General features: G+C 41.8%; 1 protein-coding gene across 1 annotated transcript in view; it reads left to right on the top strand.

Annotated features, from left to right (window-relative positions):
- Positions 1-23,128, top strand: part of LOC133576530 (protein ABHD8-like) — a 30,576-nt gene extending 7,448 nt beyond the window's left edge. The window contains exons 2-6 of the mRNA XM_061929829.2: positions 359-1,152; positions 4,778-4,948; positions 15,484-15,700; positions 21,650-21,845; positions 21,911-23,128. Of these exons, the coding sequence (XP_061785813.2) occupies positions 368-1,152; positions 4,778-4,948; positions 15,484-15,700; positions 21,650-21,845; positions 21,911-21,948 (1,407 nt within the window). The 5' untranslated portion in view covers positions 359-367 and the 3' untranslated portion in view covers positions 21,949-23,128. The remainder of the gene's footprint in view (positions 1-358; positions 1,153-4,777; positions 4,949-15,483; positions 15,701-21,649; positions 21,846-21,910) is intronic.
- Positions 23,129-26,530: the final 3,402 nt, after the last annotated feature.

Genomic DNA, 26,530 nt, shown 5'->3' with positions numbered 1-26,530 from the left:
ATGTTCCCCTTTAAAACCGGATTGACAAACTGCTCCGGAAAGCCGGCCAAACTATTGGCACGCAGTTGGAAGCATTTGTGTCAGTGAGGGACAGGAGGACACTGGACTAACTGCTCGCCATCATGGTCAATCCTGCCCACCCACTCCACCTGACAATTGAGAGACAGAGGAGCTCATACTCCAACAGACTCCTTCAGCTTCGTTCCCACAGTGTTCCATTCAAGAACTCCTTCATTCCGCACTCCATCCAGCTGTATAATCACTCGCCACACAGCAATAGATGATATCTGTCTTATTACCTGACACCTGACATGTTCGCTACCTCTCTTTGTTTATAATGTATATTTGTTGTTTGCAGGAAGGCACCATGCTGACTAGTATCACCGAGGGGATACTGTGCTGCCTCACCGGGAAGGCGGCACGTCTCGTTCTGCCCCTGGAGTCCACAGCACCCTCCGACGGCTTCGAATTCGTGGAGGTGAAACCCGGAAGAGTTCTGCGAGTCCGCCATATCGTCCCCGAACGTCAGCCGGTTGGGAAGGAGGAGCGAGAGCAGAAGGACGGTGAGCGCGATCACTCAGAGGACGCCGACGGTGGTGTCCACTGCAAGAGGAAGATCACGGTCTACCGTAACGGTCAGCTGGTCATTGAGAACCTCGGCGATGTTTTGCACTCTGAGATCCTCCAGTGTCAGGACGGTGATCTGGAGCCATGTAGTACTGTCGAGGTGGAGCTGGCCGACTACAAGGAAATGGCCTCGTCCCCGGATCCCAGACCGGTTCCGCCTGCTATTCCTCCGCCTCCTGGCGAGCAGAAGCCTGCCCCGCCTCCTCGCCGCCGCCGCCGGAAGCCCAAACGCACCGTGCTGATCGACTCCCACAGAGTGATCACCAGCTGCAAGGGCACGCACTCGGACGTGGCGCTGTTTTTTGTGCACGGCGTCGGAGGCTCCTCGGACATATGGAGCAGCCAACTGGACTTCTTCTCTCGGCTGGGCTACGAGGTCATCGCACCGGACTTGGCGGGGCACGGAGCCAGCAGCGCCCCGCAGATTGCCGCCGCCTACACTTTTTATGCTCTGGCGGAGGACCTGCGTGCCATCTTCAAGAGATATGCTCGGAAACGCAACATTCTCATCGGCCACTCGTACGGGTGAGAGTTTGACTTTTTGCCACGATTCAAATGTAAAAATAATTTTAAACCTAAATGTGCATGGGAGTTTGCCCAACCAGTCTACATGTGCTCTGTGGACTTGGAGAAGGCATTCGACCGTGTCCCTCGGGAAGTCCTGTGGGGAGTGCTCAGAGAGTATGGGGTATCGGACTGTCTGATTGTGGCGGTCCGCTCCCTGTATAATCAGTGTCAGAGCTTGGTCCGCATTGCCGGCAGTAAGTCGGACCTCTTTCCAGTGAGGGTTGGACTCCGCCAAGGCTGCCCTTTGTCACCGATTCTGTTCATAACTTTTATGGACAGAATTTCTAGGCGCAGTCAAGGCGTTGAGGGGATCCGGTTTGGTGGCGGCAGGATTAGGTCTCTGCTTTTTGCAGATGATGTGGTCCTGATGGCTTCATCCGGCCAGGATCTTCAGCTCTCACTGGATCGGTTCGCAGCCGAGTGTGAAGCGACTGGGATGGGAATCAGCACCTCCAAGTCCGAGTCCATGGTTCTCGCCCTGAAAAGGATGGAGTGCCATCTCCGGGTTGGGGAGGAGACCCTGCCCCAAGTGGAGGAGTTCAAGTCTTGTTCACGAGTGAGGGAAGAGTGGATCGTGAGATCGACAGGCGGATCTTCAGTAATGCGGACGCTGTATCGATCCGTTGTGGTGAAGAAGGAACTGAGCCGGAAGGCAAAGCTCTCAATTTACCGGTCGATCTACGTTCCTGTCCTCACCTATGGTCATGAGCTTTGGGTTATGACCGAAAGGACAAGATCACGGGTACAAGCGGCCGAAATTAGTTTCCTCCGCCGGGTGGCGGGGCTCTCCCTTAGAGATAGGGTGAGAAGCTCTGTCATCCGGGGGGAGCTCAAAGTAAAGCCGCTGCTCCTCCACATGGAGAGGAGCCAGATGAGGTGGTTCGGGCATCTGGTCAGGATGCCACCCGAACGCCTCCCTAGGGAGGTGTTTCGGGCATGTCCGACTGGTAGGAGGCCACAGGGAAGACCCAGGACTCGTTGGGAAGACTATGTCTCCCGGCTGGCCTGGGAATGCCTCGGGATCCCCCGGGAAGAGCTGCACCAAGTGGCTGGGGAGAGGAAAGTCTGGGCTTCCCTGCTTAGGCTGCTGCCCCCGCGACCCGACCTCGAATAAGCGGAAGAAGATGGATGGAAGGATGGATGTTCTAAATATGATGCTGAATCGTCAAAGTGGAGGAAGTTGCACCGGGGCCTCTAGGCTTTTGTAAAGTTTGAAAAAAACGTTACTGTAATTGTTACATGTCAATTATTTATAAAAACAGCGTCGTAGATTTTAAGATCAAATACATTTTCCTGTGAAAGGTCAATAACAGGTTTGCCTGAATCAAATATGACTATATCTAACCCGTCTGGTTATCGGCAAACCCGGCAAGAAAAAACTTCATTCAACAGTAATAACTACAGTTTTTGTTTCAAGGATGAGGTCATAGAAGAAAGGTAACATGGAATAAATCTACCTGGAGCAGCATTGGAGAAAGTTATATACAAGTTTCAATTTTTCACATAAATGTGACATGTCCAAGGACCCTTGATTAAAGTTAGAAGTAGAGCTTTCACTAGTTTTTAAAGACAAGGGGACACGTAAATCCCAGGAGATGCACTAATTATGATATAATCATAAATATATATTTGTATGATTCATATTATCCTCGGATGATAATCCTATCTATCAGATAATCCTACTTGACATATTTATAATCATATTTAAGTGAATAATGTTATATGATTATTTCTTTAAATTCACATTCTCGACACTGTCTTGAATTTGTTTACTTATTTGTAAAAAAATAAAAAATTATTAAAAAATATGAGCTGAACCAAATTATTCAGAAAGGGGTTGATACGTTCGAGATATGTTAATCCGATCTTTAAAAAGTCCAAAAAAAAAGGTGGCTTCGACAAAATCCATGCAATATTTTTTAGTGCACGTAAACATAACAAGTGTGTGCGTATGGGGCGGCGATGTTGGGTTTAGGGTGGTATGGGGGGGACATTCCGGAGTCTTGTGTAGGGAGCCCCAGAATTAGGTGCTACACCCCTGCCATGTTGTACTGAGGAGTTTAGATGGAAAGACCGCTTATGTGGGTCACCCACATATGCGGTCCTCTCCAAGGTTTCTCATAGTCATTCACATCGACGTCCCACTGGGGTGAGTTTTTCCTTGCCCTTATGTGGGCTCTGTACCGAGGATGTCGTTGTGGCTTGTGCAGCCCTTTGAGACACTTGTGATATAGGGCTATATAAATAAACACTGATTGATTGATTGATTGATGGAGACCACTTTAATTGCTACTAGAAAATGTTTTATAAATGTTGTTTACTGTGCTATGGTCATCATAGTACTTGTCCTTTTTGGTATCCTTCTTTGGTGCCATCGTAAATACGCAAAACACACTTATTAAAGAATTGTTTCCCAAAGTTTAAATTTGTATTGGAGTTTGTAGAGGGAACAAACATACATAGACTTGATACATTAAATTATTATATAATTTGTATTATTATTATTTAATTAATATTATTATTTAATTATTATTAATAGTTATTACAAATTATTTATGATTTATTTATTATATAAATTACATTTTATTTACAAAATACAGATACCTTAAGAGGAATACATGATTTTGTTCAAAAAAGTAAATAACAAATAATAATAATAATAAATAGACAAAACAAAATATGCTTGGAAACATGATTTTTTTTGTCCCAAGTTCATTATATTACAAATGTTGTCCTTCCTTAGACTCAAACATATTGAAATATATCATCTATTGCACTGTTATTGACATATGCGGTACATAAACTTGACGATAAATGACATTTGCTCCATTGATGGCTGTCAATATTAGATGAGCCTTCGTTTTTTGCGAGTGACCGGAAGAAAAGCTCTGACTCTCGTGGCGAGAATTCAAACGTAATACAGCCTAAGAGTATGATGTACTGTAGATTTTTCTCTGCTTTTGGGGAAAAAATATTGTATCATATTCTGTTAAACGTTTACTGAGTGTTGTTAAAAGGAAAGGCCATGTAACACAGTGGTGAACATGCCCTTTCCCAACTACTGAAATTCTAAGTTAATTATTATTTGCAAAAAAAAAATAAAGTTTATGAGTTTGAACATCAAATATGTTGTCTTTGTAGTGCATTCAACTGAATATGGGTTGAAAATGATTAGCAAATCATTGTATTCCGTTTATATTTACATCTAACACAATTTCCCAACTCATATGGAAACGGGGTTTGTAGATCTTTAAAAAAAATAGGCATTTTTTAAAATATAATAACACATAATGAGCAACATTAAAATACAGTGGCGTAGTAGTGCCGAAGTATTCATTAAAAACAAGGCAGAGGTTTTATTTAACAAGTATATTTAATATTTGTGGCCACTGTAACATTATAGTTTGAACAGTAACACTGTGTTTGAATATTGTAAATTAAAGCATAGTGAATCACATAAAATGAATTGATTCTTTGGCGTACCACTAGATAGAGCCTGCGCACCGCAGTTTGAGTATCTCTACTCTAAAATGTCCTAACTGTGCTTGAATGCTTTAAATGTGTCCTTTGGGTTTCTTTGCAGGGTGTCGTTTTGCACATTCCTGGCCCACGAATACCCTGACCTTGTCCACAAGGTGGTAATGGTCAATGGAGGAGGTCCCACAGCCTTGGAGCCCAGCCTCTGTTCCATCTTTCAGCTGCCGTCATGTGTCCTTCACTGCCTGTCTCCTTGTCTGGCCTGGAGTTTCCTCAAGTAAGATTTATGCTCACTTTGGTTGTAAGACAAGATATTTAATGTTCACACTGAGAAACTTCATTTGTTTTTGCAAATAATCATTAACTTAGAATTTAATGTCAGCAACACATTGCAAAAAAGTTGTCACCGAGGCATTTTTACCACTCTGTTACATGGCCTTTCCTTTTAACAACTCTCAGTAAATGTTTGGGAACTGAGGAGACACATTTTTTAAGCTTCTCAGGTGGAATTCTTTCCCATTCTTGCTTGATGTACAGCTTAAGTTGTTCAACAGTCCGGGGGTCTCCAATGTGGTATTTTAGGCTTCAACGGGAGACAGGTCTGGCCTACAGGCAGGCCAGTCTAGTACCCGCACTCTTTTACTATGAAGCCACGCTGTTGTAACACGTGGCTTGGCAATTGTCAGGTTAAAAAACTGATGACATGTATTAAACAGACAAGAAGCAAGGAATCATGCAGGGACAGAGTTCAATTTTGCTCAATGAGGAGGGACGTTTTTGGGCTGTACTCTCGTTACAGATCCAACCTACGCTCTAAAGTCCGGCCCACGTGCTCCACTATTTATTTGGGAGGTCCCTGGTTACATCGCTGAGGCTGCTGCTGAAGGAAGAGGTTAATCTCAGCAGCCCCAGTTAGACACAATATATGACTATTCATGAAATGCAAATGTGCTGACACTCGTGATATCGCCCTGTCTCTGCACTCGATGTTCTGGACACAGACACTGATACGAGACGATGTCCCTTTGCACAGATAGAAAAGTAGAACTTCAGCATAATTGATAATAACTATAGCAACGGCCTTTAAGCATAAGAGTTGTGTGATAGCTTACACATATTTATTCTAACAGCATTGTCTTGCTGAAATAAGCAGGGGCGTCCATGATAACGTTGCTTGGATGTTGCTCCAAAACCTGTATGTACCTTTCAGCATTAATGGTGCCTTCACAGATGTGTAAGTTACCCATGCCTTGGGCACTAATACACCCCCATACCATCACAGATGCTGGCTTTTCAACTTTGCGCCCATAACAATCCAGATGGTTTGTTTCCTCTTTGGTCCAGAGGACATGATGTCCACAGTTTCCAAAAACAATTTGAAATGTGGACTCGTCAGACCACAGAACACTTTTCCATTTTGCATCACTGTTTCGAAGCCGGCGGCGTTTCTGAGTGTTGTTGATAAATGGCTTTCACTTTGCATAGCAGAGTTTTAACTTGCACTTACAGATGTAGCGACCAACTGTAGTTACTGACAGTGGTTTTCTGAAGTGTTCCTGAGCCCATGTGGTGATATCCTTTACACACTGATGTCGCTTTTTGATGCAGTACCGCCTGAGGGATCGAAAATCCGTAATATCATCGCTTATGTGCAGTGATTTCTCCAGATTCTCTGAACCTTTTGATGATATTACGGACCGTAGATGGTGAGATCCATAAATTCCTTGCAATAGCTGTTGTTGTTAAACAATTTGCTCACGCATTTGTTGACAAAGTGGTGACCCTCGCCCCATCCTTTTTTGTGAATGACTGAGCATTTCATGGAAGCTGCTTTTACACCCAATCATGGCACCCACCCGTTCCCAATTAGCCTGTTCACCTGTGGGATGTTCCAAATAAGTGCTTGATGAGCATTCCTCAACTTTCTCAGTCTTTTTTGCCACTTGTGCCAGCTTTTTTTGGAAACATGTTGCAGGCATCAAATTCCAAATGAGCTAATATTTGCAAAAAATTAAGTCTTCAAGATCGAACGTTAAATATCTTGTCTTTGCAGTCTATTCAATTGAATATAAGTTGAAAAGGATTTACAAATCATTGTATTCTGTTTTTATTCATGATTTACACAACGTGCCAACTTCACTTGTTTTGGGGTTTGTACATGTATATGTACTATATATGTATATATAAATGTGTGTGTATACAAAATATAGATAAATAATACTCCTGACAACCAGCGGTCCTCTGCAGGGGACATTTCGTGCTTTACATAACACATTCATTTTTAACTCCGACTAAAGAAATAGACCAAAATCCGTGGGAGGTGTGGGAAGATGCAACACCTGTTCTGGTTGTTTTGGAGTCATGTAGCGGTATTGAGTAACAGGTCCGCATTAATTCATGTGGATAAACGTTTGTTTTGGAAATAGACACGACATTTAACAAACACGTTAAGTGCACATGTATTCCCTTTTTTTCTTAGGTATCTTTGAAACACAAATAAGATGGATTAAAAAGGAATAATATTCAAGAATCAAAATTAATCCACAGAACAAAAACAAATGACACTGATGTTTTTCAACCACTGTGCCGCGGCACACTAGAGATACAGTCTGGTGTGCCATGGGAGATTATCTAATTCCACCTATTTGGGTTAAAAATATTATTTGCAAACCAGTAATTATAGTCTACAAATGATGTGTTGTTGTTGAGTGTCGGTGCTGTCTAGAGCTCGGCAGAGTAACCGTGTAATACTCTTCCATATCAGTAGGTGGCAGCAGGTAGCTAATTGCTTTGTAGATGTCGGAAACAGCGGAAGGCAGGGTGCAGGTAAAAAGGTATCTAATGCTTAAACCAAAAATAAACAAAAAGTGAGTGCCCTTAAGAAAAGGCAATGAAAGTTAGGGAAGGCTATGCAGAACAAAACTAAAACCGAACTGGCTACAAAGTAAACAAAAACAGAATGCTGGACGACAGCAAAGACTTACTGTGGAGCAAAGACGGCGTCCACAAACTACATCCGAACATGACATGAAAATCAACAATGTCCCCACAAAGAAGGATAAAAACAACCGAAATATTCTCGATTGCTAAAACAAAGTAGATGCGGGAAATATCGCTCAAAGGAAGACATGAAACTGCTACAGGAAAATACCAAAAAAAGAGAAAAAGCCACCAAAATAGGAGCGCAAGACAAGAAGTAAAACACTACACACAGGAAAATAGCAAAAAAGTCAAAATAAGTCAGGGCGTGATGTGACAGGCGGTGACAGTACACCTACTTTGAGACAAGAGCTAAAGTGATACATGCTTGGTTATGGTTTAAAGTCATATCCAACAATTGCGACAAGGACTTTTTACTGTCAACTGAGTTTCATTTTTTAATGATTTCTGCTGGGGGTGTGCCTTCGCATTTTGTCAACACAAAAAATGTGCCTTGGCTCAAAAAAGGTTGAAAATCACTGGTCTAGAGCTCGGCAGAGTAACCTTGTAATACTCTTCCATATCAGTAGGTGGCAGCAGGTAGCTAATTGCTTTGTAGATGTCGGAAACAGCGGGAGGCAGCGTGCAGGTAAAAGGTACCTAATGCTTAAACCAAAAATAAGCAAGAGGTGAATGCCCTTAAGAAAAGGCAATGAAAGTTAGGGAAGGCTATGCAGAACGAAATTAAAACTGAACTGGCTACAAAGTAAACAAAAACAGAATGCTGGACGACAGCAAAGACTTACTGTGGAGCAAAGACTGCGTCCACAAACTACATCCGAACATGACATGACAATCAACAATGTCCCCACAAAGAAGGATAAAAACAACCGAAATATTCTCGATTGCTAAAATAAAGTAGATGCGGGAAATATCGCTCAAAGGAAGACATGAAACTGCTACAGGAAAATACCAAAAAAAGAGAAAAAGCCACCAAAATAGGAGCGCAAGACAAGAACTAAAACACTACACACAGGAAAATAGCAAAAAAGTCTAAATAAGTCAGGGCGTGATGTGACAGGTGGTGACAGTACACCTACTTTGAGACAAGAGCTATATTGATACATGCTTGGTTATGCTTTAAAGTCATATCCAACAATTGCGACGACTTTTTACTGTCAACTGAGTTTCGTTGTTTAATGATTTCTGCTGGTGGTGTGCCTCCGCATTTTGTCAACACAAAAAATGTGCCTTGGCTCAAAAAAGGTTGAAAATCACTGGTCTAGAGCTCGGCAGAGTAACCGTGTAATACTCTTCCATATCAGTAGGTGGCAGCAGGTAGCTAATTGCTTTGTAGATGTCGGAAACAGCGGGAGGCAGCGTGCAGGTAAAAAGGTGTCTAATGCTTAAACCAAAAATAAGCAAGAGGTGAATGCCCTTAAGAAAAGGCATTGAAGCTTAGGGAAGGCTATGCAGAACAAAACTAAAACTGAACTGGCTACAAAGTAAACAAAAACAGAATGCTGGACGACAGCAAAGACTTACTGTGGAGCAAAGATGGCGTCCACAAGCTACATCCGAACATGACATGACAATCAACAATGTCCCCACAAAGAAGGATAAAAACAACCGAAATATTCTTGATTGCTAAAACAAAGTAGATGCGGGAAATATCGCTCAAAGGAAGACATGAAACTGCTACAGGAAAATACCAAAAAAAGAGAAAAAGCCACCAAAATAGGAGCGCAAGACAAGAACTAAAACACTACACACAGGAAAACAGCAAAAAACTCCAAATAAGTTAGGGTGTGATGTGACAGGCGGTGACAGTACACCTACTTTGAGACAAGAGCTAAAGTGATGCATGCTTGGTTATGGTTTAAAGTCATATCCAACAATTGCGACAACAACTTTTTACTGTCAACTGAGTTTCGTTTTTTAACGATTTCTGCTGGTGGTGTGCCTCCGCATTTTGTCAACACAAAAAATGTGCCTTGGCTCAAAAAAGTTAGAAAAACACTGGTCTAGAGCTCGGCAGAGTAACCGTGTAATACTCTTCCATATCAGTAGGTGGCAGCAGGTAGCTAATTGCTTTGTTGATGTCGGAAACAGCGGGAGGCAGGGTGCAGGTAAAAAGGTGTCTAATGCTTAAACCAAAAATAAACAAAAGGTGAGTGCCCCTAAGAAAAGTCTTTGAAGCTTAGGGAAGGCTATGCAGAACGAAACTAAAACTGAACTGGCTACAAAGTAAACAAAAACAGAATGCTGGACGACAGCAAAGACTTACTGTGGAGCAAAGACGGCGTCCACAATGTACATCCGAACATGACATGACAATCAAAAATGTTCCCAAAAAGAAGGATAAAAACAACCCAAATATTCTTGATTGCTAAAACAAAGTAGATGCGGGAAATATCGCTCAAAGGAAGACATGAAACTGCTACAGGAAAATACCAAAAAAAGAGAAAAAGCCACCAAAATAGGAGCGCAAGACAAGAACTAAAACACTACACACAGGAAAACAGCAAAAAAGTCTAAATAAGTCAGGGTGTGATGTGACAGGTGGTGACAGTACACCTACTTTGAGACAAGAACTAAAGTGATACATGCTTGGTTATGCTTTAAAGTCATATCCAACAATTGCGACAACGACTTTTTACTGTCAACTGAGTTTCGTTTTGTAATGATTTCTGCTGGTGGTGTGCCTCCACATTTTTTCAACGCAAAAAATGTGCCTTGGCTCAAAAAAGGTTGAAAATCACTGGTCTAGAGCTTGGCAGAGTAACCGTGTAATACTCTTCCATATCAGTAGGTGGCAGCAGGTAGCTATTGCTTTGTAGATGTCGGAAACAGCGGAAGGCAGGGTGCAGGTAAAAAGGTTGCTAATGTTTAAACCAAAAATAAACAAAAGGTGAGTGCCCTTAAGAAAAGTCTTTGAAGCTTAGGGAAGGCTATGCAGAACAAAACTAAAACTGAACTGGCTACAAAGTAAACAAAAACAGAATGCTGGACGACAGCAAAGACTTACTGTGGAGCAAAGACGGCGTCCACAAAGTACATCCGAACATGACATGACAATCAACAATGTCCCCACAAAGAAGGATAAAAACAACTGAAATATTCTTGATTGCTAAAACAAAGTAGATGCGGGAAATATCGCTCAAAGGAAGACATGAAACTGCTAGAGGAAAATACCAAAAAAAGAGAAAAAGCCACCAAAATAGGAGCGCAAGACAAGAACTAAAACACTACACACAGGAAAATAGCAAAAGACTCCAAATAAATCAGGGTGTGATGTGACAGTACACCTACTTTGAGACAAGAGCTAAAGTGATACATGCTTGGTTATGGTTTAAAGTCATATCCAACAATTGCGACAACGACTTTTTACTGTCAACTGAGTTTCGTTTTGTAATGATTTCTGCTGGTGGTGTGCCTCCGCATTTTGTCAACGCAAAAAATGTGCCTTGGCTCAAAAAAGTTAGAAAAACACTGGTCTAGAGCTCGGCAGAGTAACCGTGTAATACTCTTCCATATCAGTAGGTAGCAGACGGTAGCTAATTGCTTTGTAGATATCGGAAACAGCGGAAGGCAGCGTGCAGGTAAAAAGGTTGCTAATGTTTAAACCAAAAATAAACAAAAGGTGAGTGCCCTTAAGAAAAGTCTTTGAAGCTTAGGGAAGGCTATGCAGAACAAAACTAAAACTGAACTGGCTACAAAGTAAACAAAAACAGAATGCTGGACGACAGCAAAGACTTACTGTGGAGCAAAGACGGCGTCCACAAACTACATCCGAACATGACATGACAATCAACAATGTCCCCACAAAGAAGGATAAAAACAACCGAAATATTCTCGATTGCTAAAACAAAGTAGATGCGGGAAATATCGCTCAAAGGAAGACATGAAACTGCTACAGGAAAATACCAAAAAAAGAGAAAAAGCCACCAAAATAGGAGCGCAAGACAAGAACTAAAACACTACACACAGGAAAGTAGCAAAAAACTCCAAATAAATCAGGGTGTGATGTGACAGTACACCTACCGTACTTTGAGACAAGAGCTAAAGTGATACATGCTTGGTTATGGTTTAAAGTCATATCCAACAATTGCGACAAGGACTTTTTACTGTCAACTGAGTTTCGTTTTGTAATGATTTCTGCTGGTGGTGTGCCTCCGTATTTTGTCAACGCAAAAAATGTGCCTTGGCTCAAAAAAGTTAGAAAAACACTGGTCTAGAGCGCGGCAGAGTAACCTTGTAATACTCTTCCATATCAGTAGGTGGCAGCAGGTAGCTAATTGCTTTGTAGATGTCGGAAACAGCGGGAGGCAGCGTGCAGGTAAAAGGTATCTAATGCTTAAACCAAAAATAAGCAAGAGGTGAATGCCCTTAAGAAAAGGCAATGAAAGTTAGGGAAGGCTATGCAGAACGAAACTAAAACTGAACTGGCTACAAAGTAAACAAAAACAGAATTCTGGACGACAGCAAAGACTTACTGTGGAGCAAAGACGGCGTCCACAAACTACATCCGAACATGACATGACAATCAACAATGTCCCCACAAAGAAGGATAAAAACAACCGAAATATTCTCGATTGCTAAAACAAAGAAGATGCGGGAAATATCGCTCAAAGGAAGACATGAAACTGCTACAGGAAAATACCAAAAAAAAAAGAAAAAGCCACCAAAATAGGAGCACAAGACAAGAAATAAAACACTACACACAGGAAAACAGCAAAAAAGTCCAAATAAGTCAGGGTGTGATGTGACAGGTGGTGACAGTACACCTACTTTGAGACAAGAGCTAAAGTGATACATGCTTGGTTATGCTTTAAAGTCATATCCAACAATTGCGACAACGACTTTTTACTGTCAACTGAGTTTCGTTTTTTAACGATTTCTGCTGGTGGTGTGCCTCTGCATTTTGTCAACACAAAAAATGTGCCTTGGCTCAAAAAAGTTAGAAAAACACTGGTCTAGAGCTCGGCAGAGTAACCGTGTAATACTCTTCCATATCAGTAGGTGGCAGCAGGTAGCTAAATGCTTTGTAGATGTCGGAAACAGCGGAAGGCAGTGTGCAGGTAAAAAGGTTGCTAATGTTTAAACCAAAAATAAACAAAAGGTGAATGCCCCTAAGAAAGGGCATTGAAGCTTAGGGAAGGCTATGCAGAACGAAACTAAAACTGAACTGGCTACAAAGTAAACAAAAACAGAATGCTGGACGACAGCAAAGACTTACTGTGGAGCAAAGACGGCGTCCACAAACTACATCCGAACATGACATGACAATCAACAATGTCCCCACAAAGAAGGATAAAAACAACCGAAATATTCTCGATTGCTAAAACAAAGTAGATGCGGGAAATATCGCTCAAAGGAAGACATGAAACTGCTACAGGAAAATACCAAAAAAAGAGAAAAAGCCACCAAAATAGGAGCGCAAGACAAGAACTAAAACACTACACACAGGAAAACAGCAAAAAAGTCCAAATAAGTCAGGGTGTGATGTGACAGGTGGTGACAGTACACCTACTTTGAGACAAGAGCTAAAGTGATGCATGCTTGGTTATGGTTTAAAGTCATATCCAACAATTGCGACAACGACTTTTTACTGTCAACTGAGTTTCGTTTTTTAACGATTTCTGCTGGTGGTGTGCCTCTGCATTTTGTCAACACAAAAAATGTGCCTTGGCTCAAAAAAGTTAGAAAAACACTGGTCTAGAGCTCGGCAGAGTAACCGTGTAATACTCTTCCATATCAGTAGGTGGCAGCAGGTAGCTAAATGCTTTGTAGATGTCGGAAACAGCGGAAGGCAGTGTGCAGGTAAAAAGGTTGCTAATGTTTAAACCAAAAATAAACAAAAGGTGAATGCCCCTAAGAAAGGGCATTGAAGCTTAGGGAAGGCTATGCAGAACGAAACTAAAACTGAACTGGCTACAAAGTAAACAAAAACAGAATGCTGGACGACAGCAAAGACTTACTGTGGAGCAAAGACGGCGTCCACAAACTACATCCGAACATGACATGACAATCAACAATGTCCCCACAAAGAAGGATAAAAACAACCGAAATATTCTCGATTGCTAAAACAAAGTAGATGCGGGAAATATCGCTCAAAGGAAGACATGAAACTGCTACAGGAAAATACCAAAAAAAAAAGAAAAAGCCACCAAAATAGGAGCGCAAGACAAGAACTAAAACACTACACACAGGAAAACAGCAAAAAAGTCCAAATAAGTCAGGGTGTGATGTGACAGGTGGTGACAGTACACCTACTTTGAGACAAGAGCTAAAGTGATGCATGCTTGGTTATGGTTTAAAGTCATATCCAACAATTGCGACAACGACTTTTTACTGTCAACTGAGTTTCGTTTTTTAACGATTTCTGCTGGTGGTGTGCCTCCGCATTTTGTCAACGCAAAAAATGTGCCTTGGCTCAAAAAAGTTAGAAAAACACTGGTCTAGAGCTCGGCAGAGTAACCGTGTAATACTCTTCCATATCAGTAGGTAGCAGACGGTAGCTAATTGCTTTGTAGATATCGGAAACAGCGGAAGGCAGCGTGCAGGTAAAAAGGTTGCTAATGTTTAAACCAAAAATAAACAAAAGGTGAGTGCCCTTAAGAAAAGTCTTTGAAGCTTAGGGAAGGCTATGCAGAACAAAACTAAAACTGAACTGGCTACAATGTAAACAAAAACAGAATGCTGGACGACAGCAAAGACTTACTGTGGAGCAAAGACGGCGTCCACAATGTACATCCGAACATGACATGACAATCAAAAATGTTCCCAAAAAGAAGGATTAAAAACAACCCAAATATTCTCAATTGCTAAAACGAAGTAGATGCGGGAAATATCGCTCAAAGGAAGACATGAAACTGCTACAGGAAAATACCAAAAAAAGAGAAAAAGCCACCAAAATAGGAGCGCAAGACAAGAACTAAAACACTACACACAGGAAAACAGCAAAAAAAGTCTAAATAAGTCAGGGTGTGATGTGACAGGTGGTGACAGTACACCTACTTTGAGACAAGAGCTAAAGTGATGCATGCTTGGTTATGGTTTAAAGTCATATCCAACAATTGCGACAACGACTTTTTACTGTCAACTGAGTTTCGTTTTTTAACGATTTCTGCTGGTGGTGTGCCTCCGCATTTTGTCAACGCAAAAAATGTGCCTTGGCTCAAAAAAGTTAGAAAAACACTGGTCTAGAGCTCGGCAGAGTAACCGTGTAATACTCTTCCATATCAGTAGGTAGCAGACGGTAGCTAATTGCTTTGTAGATATCGGAAACAGCGGAAGGCAGCGTGCAGGTAAAAAGGTTGCTAATGTTTAAACCAAAAATAAACAAAAGGTGAGTGCCCTTAAGAAAAGTCTTTGAAGCTTAGGGAAGGCTATGCAGAACAAAACTAAAACTGAACTGGCTACAATGTAAACAAAAACAGAATGCTGGATGACAGCAAAGACTTACTGTGGAGCAAAGACGGCGTCCACAATGTACATCCGAACATGACATGACAATCAAAAATGTTCCCAAAAAGAAGGATTAAAAACAACCCAAATATTCTCAATTGCTAAAACAAAGTAGATGCGGGAAATATCGCTCAAAGGAAGACATGAAACTGCTACAGGAAAATACCAAAAAAAGAGAAAAAGCCACCAAAATAGGAGCGCAAGACAAGAACTAAAACACTACACACAGGAAAACAGCAAAAAAAGTATAAATAAGTCAGGGTGTGATGTGACAGGTGGTGACAGTACACCTACTTTGAGACAAGAGCTAAAGTGATACATGCTTGGTTATGCCTTGGCTCAAAAAAGTTAGAAAAACACTGGTGTAGAGGGCTCAAAAACTGCTACATTCGTGCTCATTTGGATTCTCTTGTCAAATTGAAGAGCCGGATTCGCCCATCAAGGTGCCAAAGAAAAGCAGCTGTTGAAGCAAGGCAACGCCTTCAACGTGTCGCCATTCGTGCTGCGCGCCATGATGAGCGGGCAGTACTGGCCCGAGGGGGACGAGGTCTACCACGCCGAGCTCACCGTGCCCATCCTTCTGGTTCACGGCATGTGTGACAAGTTTGTGCCAATGGATGAAGACCAGCGCATGGCAGAGGTATACATCATCAGTGTTGGAATCTTCAAAATTGGGTCCCACAGTAAATTTTTGGGGTCCCACTTTTTTGTAACCATTTTGAAAAGAAATGATAAATGTATGCATTATCCTGTTATAATCTCGCATATTATATTGTGTTTTGGGGAAAAGTTGTCATAAACGTTACTTAATTCATTTTAAAAAATAACACAAAAGAAAAAAAATGCAGTATTTGTGATTAGGGATGTCCGATAATATCGGACTGACGATATTATCGGTTGATAAATGCTTTAAAATGTAATATCGGAAATTATCGGTATCGGTTTCAAAAAGTAAAATGTATGACTTTTTAAAACGCCGCTGTACGGAGTGGTACACAGACGTAGGGCAGTTGCGTCTCCCAGTCATACTTGCCAACCCTCCCGATTTTCCCGGGAGACTCCCGAATTTCAGTGCCCCTCCCGAAAATCTCCCGGGGCAACCATTCTCCCGAATTTCTCCCGATTTCCACTCAGACAACAATATTGGGGGCGTGCCTTAAAGGCACTGCCTTTGCATGCCGGCCCAATCACATAATATCTACGGCTTTTCACACACACAAGTGAATACAAGTCATACTTGGTCAATAGCCATACAGGTCACACTGAGGGTGGCCGTATAAACGACTTTAACACTGTTACAAATATGCGCCACACTGTGAAACCACACCAAACAAGAATGACAAACACATTTCGGGAGAACATCCGCACCGTAGCACAACATAAACACAACAGAACAAATACCCAGAACCCCTTGCAGCACTAACTCTTCCGGGACGCTACAATATACACCCCCCGCCACCCCCTACCACCCCCAAGCCCGCCCACCTCAACCTCCTCATGTCCCAAATTCCAAACTGCTGTTTTGAGGCATGTTTAAAAAAATAATGCACTTTGTGACTTCAATAATAAATATGGCAGTGCCATGTTGGCATTTTTTTTTCCATAAATTGAGTTGATTTATTTTGGAAAACCTTGTTACATTGTTTAATGCATCCAGCTGGGGCATCACAACAAAATTAGGCATAATAATGTGTTAATTCCACGACTGTATATATCAGTATCGGTTGATATCGGAATCGTTAATTAAGAGTTGGACAATATTGGGATAGCGGATATCGGCAAAAAAGCCATTATCGGACATCTCTATTTGTGATCGATAAAACTTTTGGCGAATCAAAATTTAAGAAACTGTACCAGAAAGTGCATTACCGGTACTTTGAAGTCGACCAATAATAAATAATTAATCATTTGACCCGGCGAATATACTGTATTTTCCGGACCATAGGGCGCACCGGATTATAAGGCGCACTGCCGATGAATGGTCTATTTTTAATCATTTTTCATATATTAGGCGCACCGGATTATTTATATATTATTTAGAGATGTCCGATAATGGCTTTTTTGCTGATATCCGATATTGTCCAACTCTTAATTATCGATTTTGATATCAACCGATACCGATATATACAGTAGTGGAATTAACACATTATTATGCCTAATTTTGTTGTGATGCCCCCGCTGGATGCATGAAACAATGTAACAAGGTTTTCCAAAATAAATCAACTCAAGTTATGGAAAAAAAATGCCAACATGGCACTGCCATATTTATTATTGAAGTCACAAAGTGCATTTTTTTTTTAACATGCCTCAAAACAGCAGCTGGGAATTTGGGACATGCTCTCCCTGAGAGAGCATGAGGAGGTTGAGGTGGGCGGTGTTGGGGGCGGGGTTGAGGTGTGTGTGGGGGGGGGGGTGTAGGGGATAGCGGGGGGTGTTTATTGTAGCGTTCCGGAAGAGTTAGTGCTGCAAGGGATTCTGGGTATTTGTTCTGTTGTGTTTATGTTGTGTTACGGTGCGAATGTTCTCCCGAAATGTGTTTGTCATTCTTATATGGTGTGGGTTCACAGTGTGGCGCATATTTGTAACAGTGTTAAAGTTGTTTATACGGCCACCCTCAGTGTGACCCGTATGGCTGTTGATCAAGTATGCCTTGCATTCATTTGTGTGTGTGAAAAGCCGTAGATATTATGTGATTGGGCCGGCACGCAAAGGCAGTGCCTTTAAGGTTTATTGACGCTCTGTACTTCCCCCTACGTCCGTGTACACAGCGGCGTTTTAAAAAGTCATACATTTTACTTTATAAAACCGATACCGATCATTTTGAAACCGATACCGATAATTTCCGATATTACATTTTAAAGCATTTATCGGCCAAAAATATCGGCAGTCCGATATTATCGAACGTCTCTAATATTATTATGATTTTTTTCCTAAATATAATACTCTTCTTTGTGGTCTACATAACATGTAAGCGAGGTGTTTCCACGCAGATAAGATGTGTCTGGAAATAATAACAATTGGGGGTAAATTAAGCAAATAATGTGATGGTTCAATCCAAGCCCATTGGGAGGCTGCGTAAAACGTGTACGGTATTTTCCGGACCATAGGGCGCACTGCTGATGAGCGGGTCTATTCAGGTTGTTTTCATATATAAGGCGCACCGGATTATAAGGCGCATTAAAGGACTCATATTATTATTATTTTTTTGTCTAAATGTTAAAGACTTCCTTGTGGTCTACATAACATGTAATGGTGGTTCTTTGCTCAAAATGTTGCATAGATGATGTTTTACAGATCATCTTCAAGACGCTTTCTGACAGTCGCTTAAGTCTTATTAACGTGCCTCCACTTCGACGGGGTCTTCTCCCCGTCATCTTTGTTGCAGCGGTGTAGCGTGCAAGGACGGGAGTGGAAGACGTGTCAAAAGATGGAGCTAACTGTTTTAATGACATTCATACTTTACTTCAATCAATAACGGAGCAGCAACAACGCCGGAAATGTGTCCCGTGACCGGAACTCTCTTAATAACTAAAGTTCCTTGGGTGAATAATGTAAACTCACTATACCGGTATGTTTTAGCGCTTTCATGGCGAGTTTACTGACAGATATAAGTAAGAACTTTACACTACTTTATATAAGAAATGGCACTAAAATATTTCCTACTAAAACATTTTGATGGATTTTTGAGCGCCGTGTGTAATGTTCTATATTTTCAATGGAACATTTAAAAATGTTGGTGTTGTTTACTTGAGACTTATCTCTTATGTTTGACTGCCATCTACTGGTCACACTTATAATTACACCGTGTACCAAAATAAAATAGTGTCGCGTCCCGGAAGAGTTGGTACTGCTGGGAATTCTGGGTATTTGTTCTCAATCAATCAATCAATCAATCAATGTTTATTTATATAGCCCTAAATCACAAGTGTCTCAAAGGGCTGCACAAGCTACAACGACATCCTCGGTACAGAGCCCACATAAGGGCAAGGAAAAACTTTCCCCAGTGGGACGTTGATGTGAATGACTATGAGAAACCTTGGAGAGGACCGCATATGTGGATAACCCCCCCTTCTAGGGGAGACCGAATGCAATGGATGACGAGTGGGTCTGACATAATATTGTGAGAGTCCAGTCCATAGTGGATCCAACATAATAGTAAGAGTCCAGTCCATAGTGGGGCCAGCAGGACACCATCCCGAGCGGAGACGGGTCAGCAGCGCAGTTCTGTTTTGTTTATGCCAACACTGTCATAAACATGTGCCATGTTGTGAAACCACACTAAACAACAATGACAAACACATTCCGGGGGAATATTTGCACCGCAACACAACGTAAACAAAACAGAACAAATACCCAGAATCCCCAGCAGTACCAACTCTTCCGGGACGCTACACTATTTTATGTGGTACAGGGTGTAATTATAAGTGTGACCAGTAGATGGCAGTCAGACATAAGAGATAACTCTCAAGTAAATAGAATAGAATAGAAAGTACTTTATTGATCTCTGGGGGAAATTCAGTACCACAGTTTGCTCACAATAGACAAGAATAATAATAAATAATATAATATATTATACATATAATATATAAATAATATAAATATATTCTACATATACTACATACAGGTATACTCTACATTTAAGTGCAGACCAACACCGACATTTTAAATGTTCCATTGAAAATATAGAACATTACACACGGCGCCCTGTGATGAGGTGACGACTTGTCCAGGGTGTACCCCACCTTCCGGCCAATTGTAGCTGAGATAGGCTCCAGCGACCCCGAATGGAATAAGCGGTAGAAAATGGATGGATGGACACACGGCGCCCCGAAATGTGTTTGTCATTGTTGTTTAGTGTGGTTTCACGATATGGCACATGTTTATGACAGTGTTGGCATTGTTCGTACGGCCACCCTTAGTGTGACATGTATGGCTGTTGAGTAAGTTAAGTTAAAGTTAAAGTGCCAATGATTGTCACACACACACTCTAGGTGTGGTGAAATTTGTCCTCTGCATTTGACCCATCCCCTTGATCACCCCCTGGGAGGTGAGGGGAGCAGTGAGCAGCAGCAGTGGCCGCGCCCCGGGAATCATTTTTGGTGATTTAACCCCCAATTCCAACCCTTGATGCTGAGTGCCAAGCAGGGAGGTAATGGCTCCCATTTTTATAGTCTTTGGTATGACTCGGTTTGAACCTCCGATCTCAGGGCGGACACTCTAACTCAGGGGTCGGCAACCTTTACCAGTCAAAGAGCCATTTTGACCAGTTTCACAAATTATAGATAACAATGGGAGCCGCAAAAATTTTTGAACTTTTAAATGAAATAACACTGTATATAAAAATTTTTTTTTGTTTTGTGCTATGTATAAACCAGGGGTCTCAGACACGCTGCCCACACCTTTATATGGAATTTTTAAGCTGGTGCGGCACGCGGGATTTGAACGAATAGCGCTTGTCAGCGTCATGCGCTCCGTGATGGTACAGCATATAGCGCCCACTACAACTATCGTGCCTGATCAACCACAAGTTGTATGGTGCTTCCGCTTGCTCACGTAGGTGACAGCAAGGCATACTTACTCAACAACCACACAGGTCACACTGACGGTGGCGGTATAAAAAAAACTTTAACACTCTTACTAATAATGCGCCACACTGTGAACCCACACCAAACAAGAATGACAAACACATTTCGGGAGAACATCTGCACAGTAACACAACATAAACACAACAGGACAAATACCCAGAATCCCATGCAGCCCTAACTCTTCCGGGATACATTATACACCCCCGCTACCAAACCCCGCCCACCTCAACCGACGCACAGAGAGAGGGGGGGGGGGGGTTGATGTGTGAGGGAGCAGGCTTGGGATGGGGGCGGGGTTTGGTGGTAGCAGGGGTGTATAATGTAGCCAGGAAGAGTCAGGGCTGCATGGGATTCTGGGTGTTTGTTCTGTTGTGTTTATGTTGTGTTAAGGTGCAGATGTTCTCCCGAAATGTGTTTGTCATTCTTGTTTGGTTTTGGTTCAAAGTGTTGTAACAAGTGTTGGGCTGGCACGCCGTCAATACAGACTGTAGAGGGCGCCAAATGTTGTACCATCACGGTACACCCTTAATATAACTTTAAGGGTGAAAATCGGTGAATATTAATCCCGGGAGTTTTCTGCGAGAGGCACTGAAATCCGGAAGTCTCACGGGACAATTGGGGGGGGGGCTGAGCCGCATCAGAGTGATCAAAGAGCCGCATGCGGCTCCGGAGCCGCGGGTTGCCGACCCCTGCTCTAACTACTAGGCCACTGAGTAGGTTAAGTTAAGTATGCCCTTCATTCATTTGTACTAGGGATGTCTTAAATGAAAATGTTCATTGAAATGGGCTATGGTTGTGGAGAAGCTTTTTTTTGACATGTTCAGTTTAAGACCATTACCACCCCTGCCAACGCAGTAAGCTCAACCTTATAGTCCGGAAAATACGTCAAACTAAACGCCGGCGGTAACATTTCGCGTCCTTTCTGATTTCAATGCGTAAAAAGACACACTGCATCATCTTTTTGCTGTACCCTACTCTGACCTCTCTTGCACGGGTCCTCTTAGATCCTCCTGTTTGCCTTCCTAAAAGTCATCGAGGAAGGAAGTCACATGGTGATGATGGAGTGTCCCGACACGGTCAACACCCTCCTCCATGAGTTCTTCCTCTGGGAGCCCGACTCGTCCAGGAAAGACAGCAAGAAGACGGAGGCGGCGGACAAGTCGCTAGCAGTCAGTGGCGCCCTCCACACGCTGAGAACCAGTAGGTCCTGCGTGGACTAATAGTTCCTTTTGGGGGCTTTGGAGCAGACGGGCATTTTTTTCCAGGCACTTGTCAGATGTTCTTCAGGCTGCTTCCCGGCTGAGAGCTGTTACATTTGAAGGCCACGCGTCTCCAGGACGGAGGCGGCCGCTGGTGCTCTGAGATCAAGCTGGAACCCTGGCGCACTGCCAGCAGGGGAACAATGGCCAGGAGGGCAACTGGTGCAAATAACGAGGTTGGGCTTTTGTTTTTTTCCAAAGCTTATTTTTTGTGGAAGCGCAGGTGCACGGTTACAAGTCGTGATGCAACAGTACGAATAGTTTCTATAGCCAATGGAATGCTGACGAGGGCCGAGGTTACATACAGTACGTGTTCCGTCGCTGAATTTTCTTATAAGGACGTGACTCAGTGTTTATTTCATACAAAAGGAATAACCCAAATATACACAATAGCTCCTATAGTAGGCTATGTGTGACTGATTGGACCACATATTGCTGAAGAACCAACATATATCGAAATAATAACCACGTGCTCGCATGAAGATTTAGTCATAACCAACAGGAGGTCTACACTGTAAAAAAAAAGACCTGCATTTTACAGTATTTTATCCACAGTAACATTACAACACATTCGTCTTTATATTTCACAGCAATTAACTGTTATGTCACAGTGAAATACTGTCATCCAAGTCCTCTGTACCCATGAAGGTTCTCACTCATCCAGGTCCTTGTAGTCCCAGGGCGTTCAATCATCACAACTGGACTGTTTGGTTGGTCTTGGAAGATGTTTGGTCTCTCATCCCAGTACACTTCATCAGTTCATGTTCATAGACTTAGATTGGTCAGATCGAGTCTTAGACTTAGATTGGGTAGATCTAGTCTTAGATTTTGATTGGTCAGATCTCCTTTTAGACTTAGATTGGTCGGATCTAGTCTTAGACTTTGATTGGTCAGATCTAGTCTTAGACTTAGATTGGTCACATCTAGTCTTAGACTTAGCTTGGTCACATCTAGTCTTAGACTTAGATTGGGCAGATCTAGTCTTAGACTTAGATTGGTCACATCTAGTCTTAGACTGAGATTGGTCACATCTAGTCTTAGACTTAGATTGGTCACATTTGGTCTTAGACTTAGATTGGGCAGATCTAGTCTTAGACTTAGATTGGTCACATCTAGTCTTAGACTGAGATTGGTCACATCTAGTCTTAGACTTAGATTGGTCACATTTGGTCTTAGACTTAGATTTGTCACATCTAATCTTAGATTTAGATTGGTCACATCTAATCTTGGAGTTAGATTGATCACATCTAGTCTTAGAGTAAGATTGGTCAGATCTAGTCTTAGAGTTAGATTGGTCACATCTAGTCTTAGACTTAGATTGGCCAGATCTAGTCTTAGACTTAGATTGGTCACATCTAGTCTTAGACTTAGATTGGGCAGATCTAGTCTTAGACTTAGATTGGTCACATCTAGTCTTAGACTGAGATTGGTCACATTTGGTCTTAGACTTAGATTTGTCACAGCTAGTCTTAGACTTAGATTGGTCGCATCTAGTCTTAGACGTAGATTGGTCACATCTAGTCTTAGACTTAGCTTGGTCAGATCTAGTCTTAGACTTAGATTGGGCACATCTAGTCTTAGACTTAGATTGGTCACATCTTCTTAGACTTAGATTGGTCACATCTAGTCTTAGACTTAGATTGGGCACATCTAGTCTTAGACTTAGATTGGTCACATCTAGTCTTAGAATACGATTGGTCACATCTAGTCTTAGAGTAAGATTGGTCACATCTAGTCTTAGACTTAGATTGGTCACATCTAGTCTTAGAATAAGATTGGTCACATCTAGTCTTAGAGTAAGATTGGTCACATCTAGTCTTAGACTTAGATTGGTCACATCTAGTCTTAGAATAAGATTGGTCACATCTAGTCTTAGAATAAGATTGGTCACATCTAGTCTTAGAATAAGATTGGTCACATCTAGTCTTAGAATAAGATTGGTCACATCTAGTCTTAGACTTAGATTGGGCAGATCTAGTCTTAGACTTAGATTGGTCACATCTAGTCTTAGACTGAGATTGGTCACATTTGGTCTTAGACTTAGATTTGTCACAGCTAGTCTTAGACTTAGATTGGTCGCATCTAGTCTTAGACGTAGATTGGTCACATCTAGTCTTAGACTTAGCTTGGTCAGATCTAGTCTTAGACTTAGATTGGGCACATCTAGTCTTAGACTTAGATTGGTCACATCTTCTTAGACTTAGATTGGTCACATCTAGTCTTAGACTTAGATTGGGCACATCTAGTCTTAGACTTAGATTGGTCACATCTAGTCTTAGAATACGATTGGTCACATCTAGTCTTAGAGTAAGATTGGTCACATCTAGTCTTAGACTTAGATTGGTCACATCTAGTCTTAGAATAAGATTGGTCACATCTAGTCTTAGAATAAGATTGGTCACATCTAGTCTTAGAATAAGATTGGTCACATCTAGTCTTAGACTTAGATTGTCACATCCAGTTTTAGACTTAGATTGGTCACATCGAGTCTTAGACTTAGATTGGTCAGATCAAGTCCAACGGTTGGTGCCAAAACCTCAAATATTTATAGTCCAAAAACCAGGAGAGTGTGCTTGGGCAAAGGATGGTTTTGCCCGATCGTAGTGAGAGAAAAAACCCAAAAACATAATTATAACAGTTTTCACTACAATCGGGCGAAACCATCCTGGCCCAGGCACACTCTCCTGGTTTTTGGAGTATCAATATTTGGGGTTTTGGTACCAGCTGCTGGATTTGATCTGCCCAATCTAAGTCTAAGCCTAAATCTGCCCAATCTAAATCTAAGTGTAGATCTGAGCAATCTAAGACAAGATGTGACCAATCTAAGTCTAAAACTAGATCTGACCAATCTAAGACAAGATGTGACCAATCTGTCTAAGACTAGATCTGACCAATCTAAGTCTCAGATTAGATCCGACCAATCTAAGTCTCAGACTAGATCTGTCCAATCTAAGTCTCAGACTAGATCTGTCCAATCTAAGTCTCAGACTAGATCTGACCAATTTAAGTCCAAGACTAGATCTGGCCAATCTAAGTCTCAGACTAGATCTGACCAATTTAAGTCCAAGACTAGATCTGGCCAATCTAAATCTAAGACTAGATCTGACCAATCTAAGTCTCAGACTAGATCTGACCATCTTAAGTCCAAGACTAGATCTGATCAATCTAAGTCTAAAACTAGATCTGACCAATCTAAGCCTAAAACTAAATCTGACCAGTCTAAGTCTATGAGCACGAACTGGTGAAGTCTACTCAGATTAGTGGCGAAACGTCTTCCAGAACAAACCAAACAGTCCAGTTGTGAAGGATTGAACGTCCCTGAGACGTAGTCCTCTGTGATATCACAACAAATTTCTGTAAATTCCAACTGATTTGTCTCCGTACCGTAAGCGGCGCTAGGCTGTTAAAACGAGAAAGCAATTCACTCTGAAATTACAATTGTGAAGTTCCAGCATTTAGCTCAGGGGTTGTCAAACTCACGTAAGCTCAGGGGCCACGTGGAGGAAAGTCTATTCCAAAGTGAGTTGGACTGGTAAAATCACGGCATGAAGACTTACCATTATTCTTGAAGTCACGGCCTATCTGGGATTGAACAAAATACAAAATAGATAATAAAAACTAGGTTTAAATACCTCATTTGTCATTTCCACGTATTAGTCCTGGGCTAAGCTAACAAACGGAGGTAGAAACTATTCAAAAGCGTTAAGTTACACTCAGTCTACGTTTCTCATTTCTGACAGAGACTTTTTGGGTGATGTGGCCGCCAAAGCACGGTGAGTGTTTGCATGCCTAACAGAAATGATATTGTGCCACCCAGTGGACACATTTAAAACAGACTATTTTTATACCAAGCAAACATTTCACAGATTAAAACCTGTTCCGAACCTTTAACACCCCTGATTTACAAAACCCAAAACCAGTGAAGTTGGCACGTTGTGTAAAAGGTAAATAAAAACAGAATACAATGATTTGCAAATCCTTTTCAACTTATATTCAATTGAATAGACTGCAAAGACAAGATATTTAACGTTCAAACTGGAAAATGTTGTTATTTTTTGCAAATATTAGCTCATTTGGAATTTGATGCCTGCAACATGTTTCAAAAAAAGCTGGCATAAGTAGCAAAAAAGACTGAGAAAGTTGAGGAATGCTCATCAAACTTTATTTGGAACATCCCACAGGTGAACAGGCTAATTGGGAACAGGTGGGTGCCATGATTGGGTATAAAAGCAGCTTCCATGAAATGCTCAGTCATTCACAAACAAGGATGGGGCGAGGGTCACCACTTTGTCAACAAATGCGTGAGCAAATTGTCCAACAGTTTAAGAACAGCATTTCTCAACGAGCAATTGCAAGGAATTTAGGGATTTCTGTAATATCATCAAAAGGTTCAGAGAATCTGGAGAAATCATCGCACGTAAGCGATATATTACGGACCTTCACTCCCTCAGGTGGTATTGCATCAACAAGCGACATCAGTGTGTAAAGGATATCACCACATGGGCTCAGGAACACTTCAGAAACCCACTGTCAGCAACTACAGTTGGTCGCTACATCTGTAAGTGCAAGTTAAAACTCTACTATGCAAAGCGAAAGCCATTTATCAACAACACCTAGAAACGCCAC

This window comes from Nerophis lumbriciformis, linkage group LG03 (genome assembly GCF_033978685.3).
Source record: "Nerophis lumbriciformis linkage group LG03, RoL_Nlum_v2.1, whole genome shotgun sequence".
In the NCBI taxonomy this organism is placed as follows: Eukaryota; Metazoa; Chordata; class Actinopteri; order Syngnathiformes; family Syngnathidae; genus Nerophis; species Nerophis lumbriciformis.
The sequence above is the reverse complement of the archived record's forward strand: the minus strand, read 5'-3'. Positions and strand labels throughout refer to the sequence as shown.